The sequence below is a fragment of the Nasonia vitripennis genome, chromosome 1 (assembly GCF_009193385.2).
Source record: "Nasonia vitripennis strain AsymCx chromosome 1, Nvit_psr_1.1, whole genome shotgun sequence".
In the NCBI taxonomy this organism is placed as follows: Eukaryota; Metazoa; Arthropoda; class Insecta; order Hymenoptera; family Pteromalidae; genus Nasonia; species Nasonia vitripennis.
Window position 1 is genome coordinate 29,090,376 of NC_045757.1, and position 21,258 is coordinate 29,111,633.

General features: G+C 45.9%; 1 protein-coding gene across 6 annotated transcripts in view; it reads right to left on the minus strand.

Moving 5' to 3' along the window:
- Positions 1–21,258, minus strand: part of LOC100120219 (discoidin domain-containing receptor 2) — a 185,155-nt gene that overhangs the window by 53,357 nt on the left and 110,540 nt on the right. For 5 of the 6 annotated variants that reach the window (XR_004226327.2, XM_031920837.2, XM_031920840.2 and 2 more), the window contains 2 exons: positions 17,265–17,490; positions 13,534–13,636 (listed from right to left, as the gene is read on the minus strand). Coding sequence is in view for 5 of the 6 variants with exons in the window: in XM_031920837.2 (XP_031776697.1) it covers positions 13,534–13,636; positions 17,265–17,358 (197 nt within the window). In the remaining variant the exon portion in view is untranslated. Of the gene's footprint in view, positions 1–13,533; positions 13,637–17,264; positions 17,491–19,201; positions 19,413–21,258 lie in introns of those variants that run through there. The other variant, XM_031920839.2, reaches the window with a different exon arrangement.

Below are 21,258 nucleotides of genomic sequence, written 5' to 3' on the forward strand. Positions count from 1 at the left end.
GATATAGGAGGAGTGAAGCGCGAGGCGCTTTTGTACGTCGCGAGATAAACGTATGAAAGTTGAGAAGGGAAAAGTTTGCAGAAAAAAAAAAATTGACTGCAAAAGTTGAAATACTCTTTCGAAAAATTTCACGTGGATGTAGATCAAACGTCGGACTTACTCAAACTTTAAAACTGTCCCTCGAAAATTTAAACCACCCAAATAAAGCTCCCTGTAGCACAGACTGATTAGCGAGCTGCTGCACGTGGACGTACACACGCGTAAAAGCGTTATTTGAATTCGTTAGTATATGGGGAATTTTCCGGGAAAAATACACTTTCTTGACTTCAAAAACGGTGAGAAAAAATTGTTAGGGCACGCGCCTAAAACACTTGTTTTCTAATTGTACAGATTTGGAGCAATGAAAAAATCACGTTCCAACACTGAAAAAGTGCAATGTGAAACTGTTTTCACAAGGCACTTTTTCAGTGTTGCAACGTGGTTTTGCACTGATCTAAATATGTGCAATTAGAAAATAAGGGATTAAGTAATTTTTTTCGTTGTTTTTGAAGTCAAGCAAGTGTACTTTTCCGTAGAATTCCCCATATATACACTAATATCAGCGGCGTATCTGCGAACAGCCTTGAATTGCCTGGCACGACTGGCGGCCTGTCAGTATGGCAAACATTGTATGTAGCTGCAACAGCACGTGGTGATAACGATCGCGGTCATTAGTAATGCTAATGCGCTTTTCGACTGATGAGGCCGACATAATGCTCCCACTCCTATTCTATCTCGAATATCGACGAGGCCTCCGCTCTGCACACAGCCACTTCCCACGTCCCAATAAGCGACGTTACCGTAAATTTCGAGGTCAGAGGACGAGCTTACTCCTTCGCCATAATTAGCTTCGACCGTGCGGTCTTCTCTCCCCCCCCCCCCTGCGTTAATTTGTTGTCGCTGCGCGCTAGGTCTTGCGGGGATGCAATTCGGCGGTGGAGCTTGAGGTCTCCCGAGGTTTCGTTTAATTATTTCATGCCGGAGGAGCGTAATTAGATTTCTTATTTGCTTTTCGGTATAAATTGGCTTTACCCTCACGCGGATTCGCGAGAAGGGGGATTTTGAATTTCGACCGCGAGAGCAGTCTAGAAGATATCGATGCTTTCCTGAAGTGATGCTGAGAGGGCTGATTGCTCGCGTTGCGCGTTCGATGCCTTGCCTTGCGTTGTACTCGAATGGACGTTATTATAAAACGTATTTAAATATCTTGTTCGATTATCTCAACCATTTTTAGGAGTATCTTAAAGAATCTTCGTATACAGAAAAGAATCATATACACTTACATTTTACAACGAAAAGCACGAAGACATTCCTCCAAAATCTCGCATCGGCCCGTGCACAAAGCCAGAAAAACCCACTCCAGCATCCCCGCAAATCTTGGCGCTCAATAATTAGAGAAAGTTCAGCTATGTGTTGTACATTCGAATCGCACGTGCGTTGCAATCTCTCTCTCTCTCTCTCTCTCTCTCTCTCTCTCTCTCTCTCTCCGTGCATCACGTCAGGATTATTCGCAACGCGCATTCGTCAACGGAACGATTTCGACGCTGCATCTCTCTCTCTCTCTCTCTCTCTCTCTAGCCAGATGCAGGAATGCCGGGACAATGTTAACAGCATAGCTGCTTAATTAACCGCAAACGTGTTCGCGGAGCCACTCTCTGGGCCGGTACTCTACTATTGTTGTTCCGGCGCACGCGCGCGACTGATATCGTCCTGAAGTGACCCCGCGTGGGTGTGTGCATGGGACAAGTGAAATGGCTGAAATATTTTTGGATATACTGTTGTGATGTGAGTACGTGTTTGCGGGTAACCGAGTGGTTATCAGATTAAAGAGGCGAATGACGTCAAAAAATAAAATTTTCTCTTATCCCATAATGACAACGGTGTTCCCGGAACTACATTATGCTTATTTCCCTTAATAAATCGCACCGCTAAACACCCCCATTATAATGTGCTTTCAGCCCCCCCCCCCCCCGTCGGATCTTCGCTCAAAGCCCAGTACCATTTCCTCCCATTCTTGTAATATAATCTAACCAATTACATTCAGTCATCCGGGGATTCAAACTCCTTTTCGCGCACAATACCGAGGAGAGAGAGAGAGAGAGAGAGAGAGAGAGAGAGAGAGAGAGAGAAAGAGAGAGAAAGAACTTGCTTCGAGCCTCTCCTTTCTCCGCAGCTTTCCAAAGCTCGTTTCCCTTTTGAGCGAAAGCTTGGGCGCTGTAATGCACGCAATTACAGAATATCTTCGCCGAAAGCGAAAGCTCCACGGTCAAGACGCGTATAGACCCTCGTTACCGGTACCTATATATACAGCAGAGAACGCAAGATTTAATTTCTTTATGCAAATAATGGCTTTTGAACGAGACCGTGGGGGAAAATGAGCAGCGTTGAAAGCTTCGTATCTCTCTCTCTCTCTCTCTCGTACTACGCGTACCGTTAATACGTGAAGTAACGTGGAATTTAATGAGTTTTTCAACCGGAAAACGCGTGGAATCCCGTGGATTTCGAATTCGCTCTTTCGAAGCATGCTATACAAAAAAAAGAGAAGAACGAGCATATAAAAGTGCCCAGCTCTCCGTCTCACGTCGCGTAAACACGCTCTTAAAAAATTCCGTGAGTAGTTCTGGGGAGCAGCTTAATCAAGGTAACGCATTCACACCAGGCAATTCCGCATCAGCACCGAAAAGACCACGGCCGGAACTGCAAAAGCAATTTGGTGGCATGTGGCGGGGAAGAGATGAATGGACGGAGGGAAGTAAGGAAGTAGCGAGAGAATTGTCTTCGTTCTTCCCATCTTTTTTTCAGTGCGGCGCAGCTTTCACCGTTCAATAGAAGCCTCCGAACGAAAGGAAACTGGGCCAGAGAGAAGAGTGAGAGAGCTGCCGCGAGAAAGAGAAAGGACTCCTTTTAAAAAGTCACGTCGTTCGAACGCGTCACGTCTCCTCGTTTACTTAATGCCCGAGGAATCGCTTCCCTCCGCCTACCCTCTCTCTCTTTTATTGAACACTGCATTATTTTCCCTCGCGAGCATCGAGCGAAAGTATTATTGCTTCTGTCTGCGGCTGCTCAGCTCCGTGTATTCATATTCAAAGCGAGAGAAAAAGAGAAGAGCGAAGATTAAAAGGCCGGAGCCTTAAAGCGGAAAAAGGCTTTCGAGGAGGAAAGCGTCAAAGAGAAGTAGCCAGACAGGGAGGAAAAAGCGGCTACTGCAGGGAGAAATAAAGTGTGCGTGTACGTGTGTGTACGCTTCTGGCAGGCACTTTAGACGAGGGAAACGCCCGCGTGTGTACGCACGCGAGGAGAGTTGATTGTGCGCCCGGGGATTTAAAAGACTTAAGGACAAAGGGAAAATCGCTGCAACGCCTGCGCGCATCCAGTATACAGCACGAGCCCGAGGTATTTCAAAGCAATTAAAAAATAAACAGGTACAAGTCGCGTAGTTTTGTGCTGGCGCGTGAAACGTTGCATAGAGTGCTGCGCGAGCTTTTTTTCTCAAGTGAGCATCGCGAGCTTTTGAACGCGCACGCGCGCACGGTCCAGGATGCGAGGATTCTTCGGGGAAGCGCTGGGTTAATTAACGCGAATCGCTTTCTTGCTACTGTTGCTTTTAGCTGTATGTTGTTCTCTGCGTTGCTGGGAAGCTTTTTGTTTCTCGCTCTCTGCTTTCGGATGTCATTGTTTCGAGCTTTTTGAATACGCCGCGGTTACTGTAAGTTTTTATCGCTATGAAAATTACAATGAACGTTGTAATTGCTGTATAGTAATATGTAATAACGAATACGAATGGCAACAGAATCGTGAACTCTGGTTTATAATACTTAGGAGGTTGCGGACGCACAAAAGAAAACGAGCCGCACAAGTTCCCTTCACGGTGAAAACCAATTAAATTTTTCCATACTGCCGCAGTTTTGATGATAACGACGGCTGCACGTGGCCTCGTTGAGAGAATTCTGCCGCTTGGACGGAGATAAGATGCGCATTCTACCAAGCGTTTGACAATAACTAATTCAAGCACTTAATTATGTAGGAAAGGCGCTTAGCACGATATGCATTATCGTCGTAGGTACAAACTTTGAGTCTATTGTGCGGCGATCCGGGTGGTAGCGTTTTTTTCTGCGATGAAAAAAGCAGTCTCGCTTGTGATTGAAAAATGAGCGCGACGGATTTTTCCATTGTTGCGAAAAATTGTGCTGACATTATTAGCACAATGGCTGAACAATTGTAGACAATTACAATGGTACTGTGTTCCGGAGATGGACATCTGTTGTTTTGAAGATTACGTTAGGAAGAAAGGTTGTAATCATATTTTGACTTCAACGACAAAGCTTCCGAACAATTCACTTCATTTTATGGTTTCTCTGTGACCTACTTTCTCAGCCGCATTATTTATATTGCACGAAAACATTGAAGTGCACGGACTCGAAAAACAACTGACCATTTTTAGGCACGACCGCGACACGGAAGTGCCTTATAGTTTCGTGTGTGAAAAATGTGGGAGATGCGATATCTCACGCAATTTTCAACCGATCGGGCTGAAATTTTATGAGAAGTCTCCTTTTGCAAAAGCCAAAAAATTTTTTTTATACCGATCCTCTACGTCGTTTTGAAATGCGGGAACAATTTGTTCGATTTTTAAGCGGTTTTTTAATAAAAATTTTCCTGTGATGCGATTATCTCGGAAAGACTTCAATCAATCGGGCTAAAAATTTGCGTGCGAACTCCCCTCGTAATACTAAGCTGACAGATTGATTTTTGGCTTGATCTTGCACGTATACGCAGAATGCGGTAACCTCCAAAAATCGCTAAAAACGGTTTTTTAGCTCTAAGCCGAATTCTAAGCATTCTACAAAAAAAAGTTAAACGGAAAAGTTATAGATCTTTGAAAAATACAACTTTTTCCCCTTAACATCAAATCATGAAAATGCTTAGAACTCGAGTTTACAGCCCAAAATCGATTTTTTACAGCTAAAAACGCAATTATTTGCCATACAACATTACGGATAAGAGTTGTAAACATTTTCAAAATACCGTAAGGCCACGCGTGGCGCGCTAGTTTTATATTTGTTTTTCCCTCTATTTTTATTCCGCGTATAAAACAGAAATCAATTTACTAATCCAGCCGAGAACAAAGCCGAAAACCACGTTAATTCCGCGAAACTCCCGCGTCAGAGAGAGAGAGAGAGAGAGAGAGAGAGAGAGAGAAAGAGAGAGAGAGAGAGAGAGAGAGGAGAGAGTTATGGAACAGCGGAAAATCCACGGAAAGAGAAATAGAAACGGCGACAGCCGGAAGTGGCAAAGAACTCCCGATTGTTTGAGGAGGGACGCAGTGCATTAACCGGAGCGCGCCGCATCGATTCTCCCCCTACCCTTACCCCGGCCGACTTTTTCTCTCTCTCTCTCTCTCTCTCTCTCTGCAGCTTTTGCTCGACAAAAATGTCATCCCCTTCCGGATGGGTACACGAGAAGGTAGATATAGAGACACAAAGTCGCGAAATAAAGAGAGGAAGTGAGACCGCATTTACGAGTGGATAACGGAACAGGTATATAAGCGACAATCTCTCCCTGGCGGGAGAGAACGGTTATATCGAATATGCGCGGACTGTAGCCCAGCCCGGCGAATATGCCATCAGACAAATGATGCGTGAAAATTCTCGCGCGCTGGCTCTCTCGATTTTCGTCCCCCGTGTGCGAGAGGGTAGATAGCGAGAGAGAGAGAGAGAGAGAGAGAGAGAGAGAGAGAGAGAGAGAGAGAGAGAGACGTGCTTCTTCTGTCCACTCGACGGTGCGCGCACGGCCCTCTTTGTCAAACTCGAGCTTTCCGCGGCTTTTTTCGATAGAGGGATCAGGTTCGTCATTCCTCCGAGATTTTCGTCGCGCTGACCGAGTTTTGAAAAAGTACACACATACTGAAAAATCTACCGTAACGATAACTCATCCGCCTCGAAAAGTAATATTAAAATCCCGCAAGAGCTCGCAGTCCTTATCTCGTCCCAATAATCCCGCGCGAACAAGCCCGAACTATTATTTTTTCTATCCACGCGTGGAGAGAGAGAGAGAGAGAGAGAGAGAGAGAGAGAGAGAGAGAGAGAGAGAGAGAGAAAGAGAGAGAGAGAGAGAGAGAGAGAGAGAGAGAGAGAGAGAGAGAGAGAGAAAGTCTCGCGTGTTCCTTCGCGCGCTCAGCGGTATCATAACGTTCGTGACGTCTGCCATATAGCCGCAGAGGAGACGTTTTACCTTGGCTCCTCGTGCCTCTCGTTTTCCACTCGTCTTGCAAATCGGTCAATAGAAAGAGTGCGGTTGGTTCCGCCTTTGACTGAGTGAGCCAAGTCATCCATCAGCGTCGCCCGATTTCTTCCCTCCTGCGGATCCTCCTCTCTCTCTCTCTCTCTCTCTCTCTCTCTCTCTCTCTCTCTCTCTCTCTCTCTCTCTCTCTCATTACTTTCGTCCGTGAGGAATATTCCAAATCACCGTGGTACGTAATAAAACGCAGATTCAAGAGCTGATATTTTTTTTGCTCTAGCCATCGGAAGAGAGACGTCTTTGTCTCGGTTTTTCAGTCAATCCGCAAATGGGCGTCTCTCGCACAAAGGCGAGCGAGCGGTGCGTTTTTACCGACGTAGATGCTTCTCAAAGCTCAGTTTAGAAATAACGACGCTTCGATTCATCATTATTTCTCGGTGGAAAATAATCTCGCTGAAACCTCGAGCTTCATAAATCGTCGTCTTTACGTCACAGTCTTGCCCATAATGTATTCCCAGATCGGACACAGCATCATGCCATTCTCGGGATGTCCGGATATCGACTGCGCGACATCAGCGGCATCGCGTTCAGTATCGTGGAATCGAGCCCCAGAGCGCGAGCAGGGCAGCCATAGCGAGTGAAATCGACTGGCAACGCGTTCACACGCTTCGCTCGGCGATACGACCCGACGCGGAAGTGAATGAAATCGATTTTCGTTATCTCGCCCTTTCCGTATACATCTATACCATGTCCACACACACACGCGCGCTAGGTCTTTCGGAATAACAGCGCAGCCTGCAAAAAAAATCGAGAGCGGAAAGAAATGTTTTTCGCGGGGCTTACAAGTCCGGGGGATTTCGAAGTTTGGAAAAGCGAGCCGCTCGCGAGCGCGGCTTTTTTTCTGAGTCCGCTGACGCGGAATGGAGGATGTTTTTCCGCGTCTGACGCGCGCGAATTTCCAGCGGAGATTTCGGACGGGGCTTTTTACAGTTGGCTGCTGTGAATGTTTTGTCCGGATATCAAGGGAGCTTTTGCGAATATAGCTCGGGGGTCGGCAGCGTGGCGAGCTTTGAGGGATCCCCTTGTAAACGTATAGTTTTGCATACGTTTAATTTTCGCCGAGTGCGTGCGCGCGCGGCCGTGTTTTTGTTTGATACGATGCTGCCGGCTGCTGTTGTTGCTGTCGAGGTTTAATTTTAATTGTGCGGGAAAATTATTTCGACGTGTCGCGTTGTTTGTTCTCGTAATAATTCGCCTGTATGTGAAACGATATTCATGACCAGCTTGTGAATAATTTAATGTCTCATTGGAGTACGAGTATTTTTGTTTATTTCAAACGTTAAAATTATGAAAAATGATTGCGCGACCCATTAACAAAAGAATCTTTAATTGGGCGCAAAAAATCACATCGTCCGATAGCCCGCGCGCGGTGCAAACGAATCTTGCCCAAAAATCAAATTACCGGCTCATCCTCCGCGAGAGACGGCCGAAGCTCGCTCGGCGGCACCGTTTCCTGCCTCCATTGTGCGCAACAAGCCCGAAATAAAAAAACCATCCGCCCGAGAGAGAGAGAGAGAGAGAGAGAAACAGGACACACACAGCCGCCCGGATAAAAGCTCCCGCGGTGTCGACCATCTCTCTGTATTTTTATCAAATTCTTATTTTTCATAAAGCTCTCTCTCTCTCTCTTTTGGCGTTGGCCAGGAAATACGGGGCCAACGGCTTTTTTTCACGCAAAACGCGTGACCCACTTTTCACCTTTGTGCTCGCGCGCCGGAGATAGTCGGCTACTGCCTACACCGCGTGCGCGACACACTCTTTCTCTCGACGCGCTCACGCGCTTATCTTCTGCTTGCTTTTCTTGCTGCTCTTGCTGCTGCTGCTGCTCGTGTGCCTTTTTTTTCGGTGCGCCGACGGAAAGTGAGAGAGATACAGCCGGTAAAAACGCTCTCGCGCGAATAGTTTTACGCGCGCTAAAAAGCTGACGTTTGGAATTTTGATTCGGTTGTTTTGCATGAAACGAGGCCGCTTGGGGCTTATCGCGCTGATCTCGGCGAGCTGCTCCTGCCACTGTGTGCTTTGTCAAATTATATGCGGGGTTCTCGCGGCAGCCTCTTTCTTTTTTTTCACTGGCGGATAATAAACGTTTTGCTCAGAATTTGTCTCGTAAAACGTTTGTGTGTGTATTTTTTTATTAAAATTTTATACGCCGCAGCGTTGGACAAATTTTTGTTTCTCTCTGTGTGCATAGGTCTGAGATCATCAGATACGTGATGAATATTACTGAAGTAGGTACGACGGTGTAGTTTTACGGTGTGCCAACTGAGCCCGATCCTCGTTCCAGTAGCTCCAGCGACCCCAATTACATAGTTCTCGTTTGATGCTTTACTCCGGCAGCGATACCCCGGCATTTCGAAGCACTAATTACAAACGCGAAAGCAAATCCTCGCGCATAACTCATATTCCCCGTAGACTCTTTGTCAAAAAATATCGTCTCTCCTATAATCAGCGCGCCGAAAACCCCTCGTCAAGCGTATTAATATCAAAGCAATAAAAAGACCCGCAGCCCACCTTATACATTTTTCTCCCGCATCCACACTCGGAGCTGAAAAACGCGCGCGCGTGCGCATGTACATACATAACCCGGAGCGTCATGCAAAAGAGTAGCTGTATGGCGGAGAGAAAGAGAGAAACGAGCGTGGTAATGCCTCTTCCAATTTATGTGCCCTTTTTATGCACAGCAAGAAAAGGCCGAGAGAAAATGAGAGAGAGAGAGAGAGAGAGAGAGAGAGAGAGAGAGAGAGAGAGAGAGAGAGAGAGAGCAGCATTATGCAAGAGCCCGATAACGCATGCGCGCACGTACAGTCGCGATATCATTGCATAAAGGGAGAGCTGGCGAGCTAAGTTTCTGCGTGCGAGGGAAATCCCCGACTCGTCTCGTGTAAATTGAGCTGGAACTGTGCTAGACGACGAGTCCCGGAAACACGTCTTTTCGTCGGGTAATGCGAGTTGTGTGTTGTCAAAAGAATTCCATTCTCTTTTTTATTCTTGTTGTTTGCAGCCAGTGTGCCGGGGACGATGTCTTTCTCTCTCTCGTTCAAGCTGATCTTCGTTGTTGGCATCGAAGCTTGCAGAGGAGCTTTATTGTTGGTGAGCTGCTGCTGCTTGTGCTTTTCAGCTTATGACTCGTGATAATGTTCGGTGCTTACGGCGAAATTACGATGCGCCGCTGGGGGGGTCGTCTTTTGGAAAGTTCAATAAGTCAGAGGGCTCTGTTTAGCGCGCGCTTATCTAGCACGTTGTTGGCCTTAATTCTTTGAGCGATTATTTTGGTTTAGTGGCTTACGTGTTATATAACACGTCGAGTTGCGAAGTTATCGAACACGATTATCCAAACAGCTTGGTTGTTTGGATCATCAACAGCAGAGTTGACTAAGTAGTACGATTAGGATTAAGTCGGATGACGTGTATACAAGGACTGCAAACACATACAACCTACTAAAATTCCTGCATCACAATCAGAATCCTGCTTATAATCAGTCACTGTGGGATAATTAATTAGCCCCGCAGCTCGAAAAAACGAGCTGCAACACTTTGACAATCGAGCCTCCGGGCACAAAGTTACACTTGCCGACAGGCAACGATGAAAGAAGCTCGAAAGCCCGGACGCTTACAGGGGGTCGCGCAATATGATGAATCTTCGATTCCAGCCGGGCGAGCGCGTCGCGCGCTATTTGCGTGATACGAGCTGCCGGTGCTCATAAATCACTCGCTCGGCGACGCGTCGCATTGGTTCGCAGCGAAAGTAAACGCCACGGCTAAATGAGCGCGACGCCCATGTCCGTGGCGAGATGCTTCCTCGCGAAAAAATGTATTAATGCTCGCGCTCGCGTAGATTGATAGAGACGGAGAGAGATGCATCGGTAGATTTAGAGCTTCTTTTTTAAAGCGAGACGACGACGACGACGGATTGATGAAATCGCGACGAGATAATGCTATGGAATGGAAAACGCGAGGGGCGATCTCGAACTCGTTTATATGAGCACGAAGTTTTTGGCTCTTCCTTTTATTTCATACGCCAGCGACGATCCGTGATACTCGGCGCCCAATCAACTGCGTATATATACGTTGGGAAAAAGGCAAACGCGAGAGGCCGAAGAAACTCGCGCATAATGCGAATCCCGTTTCAATCGCATAATACACCAAAGGCGTCCGGGCATGACACACAGTATAAAATGAGGCTCGCTAGAGAAAAAACCTAATACACAGCGGACGAGAGAGAAGAGAGTAGGAATCGCATAAAAGAGCGAGAAAAAGTGTGCAGCGTAAAAAGCGAGCTCTCGCTCGCTTGCTCGCGAGGAAAAAAGAGAGAAGAATAAAAGCCGCGCGCGAAAAGAGAATGACTGGATTCACACGTATACGTACACGGAGACGCGGGCTGCTCGGTGTGACGCGGCCGTAACGTTTTTGAACCATAATAGCGAGTATAGGACCACCGGCGTCTATACCTGCGGGCTATATACGCTCTGCTCGTCCTTCTATTTCTCCACGCGGCAGCTGAAAGCACACACCACAGCCGCGCGCGAGTAAACGTATCACGCGCGATACTTCTATGTGATTCTTCCGTTCTCCGGCGGACTGCCTCTCGCTCTTTTTATACACTATGCTGCTGTGAGTCCTCTCGCTCTTTCGCGCCCGCGTGGATCTTCATTCTCTCATGTGCGTCGTGCTCTGTCTCTCTACTCTCGTTATCACTCTATCTCTATTTCTCTCCTCTCTGGCTTTGTTTCAGCTCGGCTCATGCGTGTACACCCTCTGCGTTGCACTTGGGGCTGGGATTAAAGTTGAAGCGTGAAATTCCGTATGCGATCGTTACGATTTAATACTTTCGAAACTGTTTTATCTACATAGAGCCAAACGTGCATTCACTCTGTTCATCGCGTCATCCGTTCCCCGCCCTGGCATTCTCTCTCCCATCCCTTTGAGTCTCTCTCTCTCTCGCGGTGTACAGTCCAACTTTCCCCTTATACTTTACTTTCCCGTGTGTCCCGGCCTTTTTCATTCCCTTCCCTCCTCCATTCTCGGCTTTGTCGAGTTTTCAATGTGTCCCGTGGCTGCAGCGGCCCTTTGCGACGACCAAAGCGATACGAATGGCTACTCCGACACGCGTGTACGGATACATACACACCTGCTTCGGGAGAGAGAGCCGAAAAAGTTTCTCCCCGCGTATAGCCGCGAGAAAGATACGAGTAACGACCTACCCTTGCACTTCGGCAGCTTGTGTGTACGACGGTGTCTACGGACTTTGTGAGTCCTCATCGATTTCGTAGGGGGGTCGTAGGCCCGAGTCACGGTCATCTCTTCCTTTGTCGAGGAGGACACTGCGGTGTAAGAACATACGAGAAAGTGCCTGAAAGGGGGATTTAATTCTTTTTTTCTGCTTCTTTATCAATGCGCGACGTCTGGGACTCGACTTTGCGGAAGAGGGAGATTTATTTCGGCTGGTGAGGGTCCGTCATGTTTTTTCAAGAGGGGCGATCGACATGGACGATAATGACTGCTGATTCATGTGTCTGGCTTCTTTTATCTAATCTATTCAAATGTCTCGGCTGTTTATTGAAACAGACGAGGGGAATTCGCGTCACTGCACCGACCGAGACTACAGTCACTTTTCAACAATTTTAATCCTCCAAAAGTATAATAACTTCTCAACGATTACACAACAATCAGTCTCAACCCTTGAAGGTTTCCCCGTCCGCAAACGCTGCGAGAGAGGGTGTACATGAAAAGGCCATTAAAAATTACCGCATTCTTTACAGCGCGTAATTATGCCGCGTAATTTCATCTGACGCTATTATATAATGAATTATAAGCGCCGGGCTAGCGCGCGCATATTTCAAACTTTTTTGTTTGCCGCGCGCACCGGCGAACTGCAGCGCGCGTCGAGGGGAAGACATAAACATAATTACTTCTCGTTCCTCCCAAGACTCCTCGTACATCATTTCGCTTCGGTAGCCGCCAAATTTTTAACGCTGTTTACACAAGCTCGCCCGAGCGTGAGCGAACGAACGATCAGCGTAATTGTCGGGAAAAACATAATGTTCTTTTTTGTGTCCTCAACGCAGAGGGTGCCCGAGACGCCCTCGTTCTAATACAGATTTATAGCCGTGTATAAGACCCGAAGCCTGTGGGGGTCTAATACAGGTATTATGCGACGAGAGGCAAGCGCCGGAATTTACGCGGAAATCGGAGGCAATTTGTAGGTGTAACCCTTACGCGCTTCCCTCTCTCGGCGCACTACTACTGTGTGTACTTATACATAGCTCTCTACGTGCATCCGAAGCTATATGGCTCGGATTATTAATCCTTACCCCGAGCTCGAAAGCTCGAGTTGTACACCAAGATGGGATATTTAATGCTTTGGAAAAATATAAGTGGTTGTGATGCATTTGTTTTTTTTTCGCACAGACGGGTCGAATGAAATCCAAATCAATTCGATCATACTCCCGAGTTGGTTTCTCGCTACATTGCAGATGATCCGGACAAAGGGAAAAATTTCACAAACTCATACCTTTCGAATGCTCGAGCGGAGGAATTTTGAAAAATCTGATACCGAGCGCGCATTCCTTCGCGTGAAATTCGTATATGCTTCGCGCGGCAACTTGAACTGTTATTATCTCGCGAGCCGATTGGTAAAAAAAAGTCGCGCAGCGAAAAAATTTCCAGTTGAATATTTATGGACGCTGTATACTCTCGGATGAGCGGCCTCGTACACCGGAGAATTTCCGCGCAAAACTAGGAGGATCAAAGAAAAATCCTTTGTTAAAAACTACTTCGAGAGCCTTTGGATTCGAGCGCGAGCACAGCGATCGTAAAGAATTCATGAGTCTCTCTCTCTCTCTCTCTCTCTCTCTCTCTCTCTCTCTCCTCCTCGAAAAAAAGAGGAGAAGAGAACACAGCTCGCAAAAAGATGAACCATAAAAGCATTCGAGCGACAAAAAGACTCGAGTTCAAAAGAGCGTATACAAGCTCTCGACAGAGTCATCTATGGACTCTCTTTCTCTGCTCCTTGTGTCTCCGTGCTGTTAAAGGAGCCGAACTTATATCGAGGCAGTGAATTTTCCAGCCGATGCATATTCAACGAGGCATTAGATCGTGTAGCGCAATATGCGCATAGGCGAACCGATGATTTCTTGGACACCTATACATGCCATTGTTACATTTGCGTCTGTGTATGTATAGGTATTTTACACGTACCTGGCGTGCTTCGGTCCAAGGCTGGGATCGTAGAACGAGCTTGCGGTGATGTCCTCGTCCGGTATTTCGCCGCTCTGCATGCCCAGCGCCGCCGTGCATTGTCCTGCAACAATTAACGCAAGGCTCGTGTTAGAAAAGTAAGGGATATCTCGCGGTATAGTTGGAACCGAGATTAGGAAAGTTTCCAGCCCTCCGAGTGTAATCGTATATTGGAATGGATTCCCTCGCGCTTTAATCATCAACTCCTAATTAAAATACCGAGGTGAGCTATTGAATCAAATGAATATCGCAAGAGATCAGAGCTGCAGCGGGAACAATTCAACTCTCCGGGCAAATTGGCTTTTAAAAGCAAAAGTCTAATATCAGCTCAGAGTCAGCGAGGAGCTGGCGGAGGAAAACGTCAACGTATATACACAGCAGCAGCAGCAGCAGCAGCACGAGCCTCTACTATATACCAGCCAGGCCAAAGCTCGCAGGATAAATTGCAGCGTATAGCAGTTAAGCTGTGGCGGCTGGGTTATATGGTCGGCGGAAAGTTTCAAAACTGCGTGTAATGCACGCCGGATGTCGGATTAGTCAGCTTTTCGGACCCGACTATTACGCATTCTGTATACGCGCAAAAATTCCCTACCTATCCGGAGGACGGAATTAGCCCCTTTCCAGAAAGTTCTTGTGTAACGGACTCCAGAGCTAGCGCGATACCTTTGCTCGCCAAGTCTTCGTGTATAGCCTGCATTACTGGGACAAACTCCGAAGCTCGAGTGTCGCTGACTTGTGTGGGCGGCTCGTTTCAAGTTAAATCACCTAGACCATCGCGCGCGAGAGAGAGAGAAAGCTGTGTATTTCAAACGCGTTGGTAGTTTAGTCGCATCGTAACGATGCTCTCGTTTTCTTTATCGTAATGTCCCACGGTTTCGCTAGGGAAAAGTAACGTTATGGAAAAATCTGGAAGGAGATAGCGTTTAACGAGCTTTTTCCGAGCTTTCGAGAAGCATTTTTGTTTCGTGGGTTTTTCAAATGCTGAGGACGTTGAATGTTTTTTTAGCTTTATTGCGGAGACAGCTGAGTTATTCGGAGAATTAGGCCAATTTAATTAGCCGCTTATTTCTGCCACGATATTATAATCACGAGCGATTAGATTACTTTATAATTGCGGACTGGAAGTATGCCGCGATTTTATGATTGTGAAGAAACTTATATTATGTTTCGAGGAGCCGACGAAATATATCAATGCGCGTTTCAATTAGTGAAAAAGCTAATTAAAACGCGATTTCGAAAACAATTCTGGAAAAAGCTTCCAAAGGGAATTCGCAAACATATGCTGGTCAATAATCTATTTATATCCAACTTTAATTATACACAACCTCTCAAAGCATCGAGCCCAGACAAGCTTATTTAATATTAACGGCCGTTCGCAGGACTGTCTCTCGCGCGTAGCACCGCGAGTATACACGCGCTCCTCGAATATCTCCCTGCGAATTTCCACTGAAATTGAATACATTTACAGGGGCATCGGACACAAAGCGGCCAGATCAGACTCTCTCTCTCTCTCTCTCTCTCTCTCTCTCTCTACCAGCGAACGAACATGGGCAGAAAAACAGGGGAGAAGACTCGTCTCGGCGTTCGACGATAAACAAAGCCAACTGGATCTTTGGGAAGCTCGTGCCCGCCGACACACACAATGCTTTGGCTCGTCTGGTTTTGAGCAGCCATTAGATAGTCTTGTTAATTCAACGTGCGGTTGACATTTCATTTGCGCCTCGCGAGAGGATGCACAATCTCTCTCTCTCTCTCTCTCTCTCTCTCTCTCTCTCTCTCTCTCTCTCTCTCTCTCTCACTCTCCACGAGCGCCGAACTCCCGCAGGGACGGCGGCTCTGAGTTTCCGGTGCGTCGCTGCAGGTACATAAACGCAAGTGAGAATCGCGCGCCCGCCGACGACGAGCTTTGTGAGTGAGACGGAGCTCTTATATGTCGGCGCCGAAGCCATGGAATGCGGATGGATGCCCGCGTTCTGGAATGGATATGAAAATAATTTTGGCGTGCTTGAGGAATCGCGCGGAAATTAAACTGCTGCATTTGAGCTGGTATTTTGCGAAATGAACGCTGCGCGCGTTTCATTGCTTTCTGTAGTGAGAAAATCTTATGGTGGGAATCTTACAAGAAATGATGTACACTTGCTGCTAGAGTGAATTTTATCGCTGAGTAGAGTACATGTTAGATTACGATATTTTAATTGTGGATGAGTCAAATCTAACAATTAAGTGGATGAATCATCACTGTCATGTAGTTATTAAAATAACAAAGAAACAATTCCAAGCTCTATCCAACGTAGATTTCAATTTTTAAAGCTCAGTATAAAATCTTCGAAAGTAAGCGGAAAGGGAGAAAAAAATAGAGATCGATGTATGCAACCAGACGTGCAAATAAAAGGAGCAAACGTAGCTAGCAGATATTGGCATTCCAGGCTTCGCCAAGAGGAAAGCACTTCTCTGCAACGTTTCAGTATATAACTTGGAGGACAGCGAAGTATATTCAGCTGATACTGGCGCTACTGCATGGCTGGAGGTTATATACCTTGAAAGATAGATACACGAAGCGTTTCGATGATTGCAGGCTGCTTCTACTAAGCGAAACAGATATCAGCTGCTGCGCGCCGGGCAAATATAGCGATGAAACGTCAATAGGTTAAATCAATACCGCCTCGCTCGGTTTCTCTTCGTGCTTTTCCCCCGTCCGATGCGCGCGTTCGATTATCGCGTGTTTTTTTTTATTTTCCCTGCTTTGTTTGTATTGACCGTTTACGATGTATGGTGTCTAGATTGAGATGGATTACGGCTGCGTAAATAAGGCTTGATTTTATTGGCAATGTCAGGGTGAACGGTCTAGAAACGAGGAACGTTGAATTTGTTTGAGGAAATATGCTGCTCGTTTTTGAGAGCATACATAATTTGGAAATCATCAGTTTAATATCTAAATCTATTAATACGCATGTAATGGTTGAACGAATCTGATAAGGTCCGCTACATAAATCAATGAAAAAGAATTCTAACGAGGTTAGTAGAATATAGTGTTATTGCACTGCAGAGAATTTCACAATAAATTTAAAGTATAATTCAGTCGAATGGCTCAAGTGCTTTATGGTCAGGACAGTAAAATCAAGTAGCACGAAGCTAAATATAATGGAAAGCAAATATTCCAAGTGGTGCAAGTGCGTTGTCGGTCGGACATGAGAATTCAAATAAAGTTTTCATTACCTGCGAGCGTCATATTCCACTAATTTCATGAATAATTCTTCCACGATCATTCGAAATGATTTCAGAAAATATTTGAAAAAACAGTATGTATGATTTACTATTTTTGCAAAATCGAGAATAATGTATATAAAGCTCGCTTTTTTAAGTCATTGGAAGTGAGTTTTAATTTTGATAAAAATTCCAATAAGAAATTATTGGTATTTCCAGAGTTTCAAATATATCCCAGACTTTAGTTTATTAAAATCGCTCATTGACGCATCCGCCGAGTCAGTAATAATAACGGTCGAAACGCGCGTTCCAATATCCAATAACTATACCTCTCGAGTTCAACGACCCGCCATTACGACGACCCCCTCGTACAGTCCAAAGACAGAGAATTAAGCCTAGGCTCGAGGCCCACACTCGACATCACGTACCCCCGTGTAACGGCCGCAACAACTCGAAGAAGCCGAGCTCTTGTGTCCGATAAAACTCACCTAGATCCAGTGCTTGCAAGCTCGTGGACAAGGACAGAAGCGCGAGGGCGAGGATCCCGCGATAGTTGCCGAGGGCCGGCATGTTGACGGCCATTAGGCGGAAACGTCGGCCCTCCTCAACGATCGGCACCTCATCCCTGATCGATTCGCCGGCCGCGACCCTCTCGCCTTGCCATGCTGTTGCTGTCTGCGCCTACTACTCATTGGCTCTTGGCTATTGACTGTCCTGTAATGAAGATGAGAGAGAGAGAGGCTCGTTAGATTTTTTTTTTTCGTGTACGTGGAAATGGAGGGTGGTTTGGAAAGTTACCAGGGCGTATTTGTTTATCGTGGAGAATCGCGTAAGTGAGTGTTTCTGGGCTTGAGGTCCGGTCATTTGGGATTGTTATATGTATTGGATACTATTGTTATTGTTTTGCTGTATTGACATGATGATTGAATACTCAGGGTATAGTACTGAATCAGAACGCTTTGTATACTATCAAATAGCAGTAATTGAGGGTGTGCATGTCATAATTTGATCAAATATTTAATTTAGAACTTTGCCCATGCTTGTAGCTTATATCACTGCTCTCAAAAGTTCAATAACAAAGTCCTCATATTCAATAATATTGCAATGAAAATGCATTATATTCATCATCGCAACATTTAAAAGTTTTCATCATAGTTCATGACCAACCTGACTGCTCGCGCCCTCATATTCTTTACGCATATTCCTATAACTCCCGTAGCATCAGCATAAATTTTTTAACAAATCCAACCAGCGCGTTGCCGAGGAAAAGCTCGTGAAATCCCATGCAATCCGTATTCATACAAATCCCTTTTACCACGTAACCAAACTCTCGGCTTTTTCCAAAAATCTATTCAGGCAAAAATTCCCTCCAACAAACTCGAACCCTGGCAAAGCCAGGAAAACTGAAATCCAAAACCGAGCTCGTTACCCCTTACGTCCATTAAAATTTCGCGCCCGCAAAGTAGCACCTCCAGCTACGGCGTCGCAGCTAGTATTTTCCCGACGACTCTCGAACGAAAAATCAATTGCGTGCGCGCGTCTCGTCCCGTCGGATTCAGCAAGAGAGAGAGAGAGAGAGAGAGAGAGAGAGGAGAGAGAGAGAGAGAGAGAGAGAGAGAGAGAGAGAGAGAGAGAGAGAGAGAGAGAGAGAGAGAGAGAGAGAGAAAGAGCCTCGACGTTTTCACCGGATGCGCCGCGTACGTGCTTTGCATCGCTCGCGCGACGGCGTGCCCTGATGCATCATTCACACCCCCGAGGCGAGAGCAGAAAGACGGTTCTATTCGCGGCCCCGCGAGGACGTTACACTTGTGTGTACCGCCAATGACATTTATTCGCCCGTCGTGCATTTCAATAAGATAAATGCCTTTATCTGCTGGGAGATTGCTTGCTTCTTTTTTGACGTGTTTATATGCGGTATATACTTTTTATTTTCAATGTTGTTGAACTCGATTAAATATTGCTTTTTTAGCTAGGGTGTGTTTTGATCATGTCTACCGAATGTAGGCCAAAACGATTTAGAAAATTTTCAAACATGCTTTTTTCGTAAGTATTTATGAAGTCGATAGATTTTTCATAAAATTTGTACCGAAGTTCGTACATATTTTAGCATCGATTCATCATTAATACCACGGTGTCCCGGGATATTTCCAAAATGTTATGAATGTTTCACCAGTAATTTTTTGTTTTTTTTTTCATTGAGGAAGAGAATTTAATCTTTTCATTCAAGGATTTATTTTTGTTTCATAGCAGATTTTCAACTTTTTTATGATTTGAAATTTCTGCGGAAAATTGTTTCATTTTGGAACCATCAAGAACATTTTTTCATATCCCATACGAAAAGAGAAAGTGTCCTTTGCAACTCATCTTACCAGTCATCGCATTTCACTCTTCCCTCATGCATTAGTTTCAAATATCATAAACTCACAATCACACGCATCTCGCTGCCCAATGATGTCACCGATCTCCTGACAAAAAAAACGTTGTCCCACACCAGCGCACAACACTCGCAGCCTGTTAATATCAAAATTTCGATCCAGCAGCGAAGCCCTCGACGCGTGACCAGCGGAAACACTCGAGGCAACTTGAAGCGCACTTATAGCCGGACTGTAGCCCGATAAAAAGCAATCGCAGCCGATAAACAGCGCGCCTACCTGGCTCCCGATAATAAACTGCGCGAGCGCGCTTGAGGCTTCGTCAGTGTAATCAGCCTATACCTACGCGCGCGCGTGCCGAGGCTTTTTTCATTCGCTCCCCTTTGTCTCTCCTTCGATCGACCCCACTGTTGATCGGAGTGTGTTTTATTATTAGCCCATCTCGTGAAAGGGGGATACTCCAGGTGGTGTGTGGATTTTAATCCGTTGTTTTTTCCCCTATATATTTATACCTCAGCTGCATATTTTAGATATTAATACCGAAGATCGTATAAATAATGAATCGAGAAAGCTCTGATGCGACTACGTCGTAAAATAACAAACAAAAACTCACGGTTAATTCCACTTCTCTCGCTCGATATGATATTCTCTAGAAAAACTCATGAATCTCCATCAATTCCTAATCTTGCTCGGAATCAGCTCGTCTTCGCATAAGAGCCGCATCTCCTCTCCAGCCAAGCGATGCGCGATCCTTATCCGCAGCTGATGCGCTACGTGTACTTTCGCGCCTTTCGCGAGTCGTGCGGCAGCTCGGATATATCCTTCGAAGAACCGCGGGACGTTGATATGGGTCGTGAACGCGTGTGGGCTTCGTTATTACGGTCCGCGTCACGAGTCGGGGCGCGAATCATGGGAATGGATCGCGTGAATCTTTCCTAGTGGAAGTTGGCTCTAATGAAGTTCGTTATATAGACTCTGCTGTTGAGGTGTTTGAATCGATCTGAACCAGTGGTGGCTAATAATACTAGTTCAACGTGAAAAAAGTTTAATTAATGCTGCACTGCCCTATCGGTGGTTATAAATTAAATTATTGTTAAGATATCGATATCGGTGCTTTTGTGGTATGACTATTTTAGTACGAGTACAGTCTGTGGAGCCTGGAGTTAAACAACACTAAATATTTATACCACTCGTTCTACATCTGGTGGTGCTTAATTGTATAAAGTTGCGATTGGATTTTCGAAGCATCCACCGATTGAAACAAGGTGAAGCGAATAAATAATTCGCGAGCTGGGTGAATTTTTAAAGACTCGGTTATGTGATCGAGTATCGAGTTTTATATTAGCTTGATTTTGATTCCTTGAATTTTTAATCTTCTTTTACTTACTAAACCCATCACTACAACACTAATAATAATTCTCGCATCACCAATCTTAGCGAAGAAGTAAACCCCAACTATTACATCACTGTATCTCAGTCAGACGATAATAAATTGGTCGCAATGGAAACGACGCCGCAAACGGAAAGTCTCGCGCGCTTGTTATCCCATTCGAGGGACCGCCAAATCCTCACTTAACGAGACGGACTTTAAAGTTTGCCGATGCTCCAAGCTCGCTCAGGTGTATCTCTCTCTCTCTCTCTCTCTCTCTCTCTCTCTCGCGCTCTCTCTCTCCTCTTCTATTTCTCTCTTCAGCTCGTCCTCGTCTTTGCCGATCCTTCAGCCTCTACGTTCCCCCTCCCCGCACCTCTTTCGGGCTGCAGTTTGTCTTGTCCGCGCTCCGGAAACGGGTATTTTCCCTTGATAAATCCGCCACGCTCGGTCGGATTAAAGCAGCTTCTTCAAAGGCTGTCTCATAATTGTTTGTCTTCCGCGTCCTTAAGCCTCGCGCCGAATTAGACGCGCGTGCGCGGGCGACATGTATTTACCTCAATCAGAAATAAACTCGCTGCAAGCCCCAGCGACGAAGGAATTTTCAGTCCTTTTCTCTTTTGCTTTCTTTTCTTCCTCCTTTTCGAGAGACGGTCGCGCAGGCGCGACGCAATTGCATTTACCCGACTCAAAGGGAGAGGCCAGGGAGAAGCTCATAGCCGTGTGTATATAGCTAAGGTT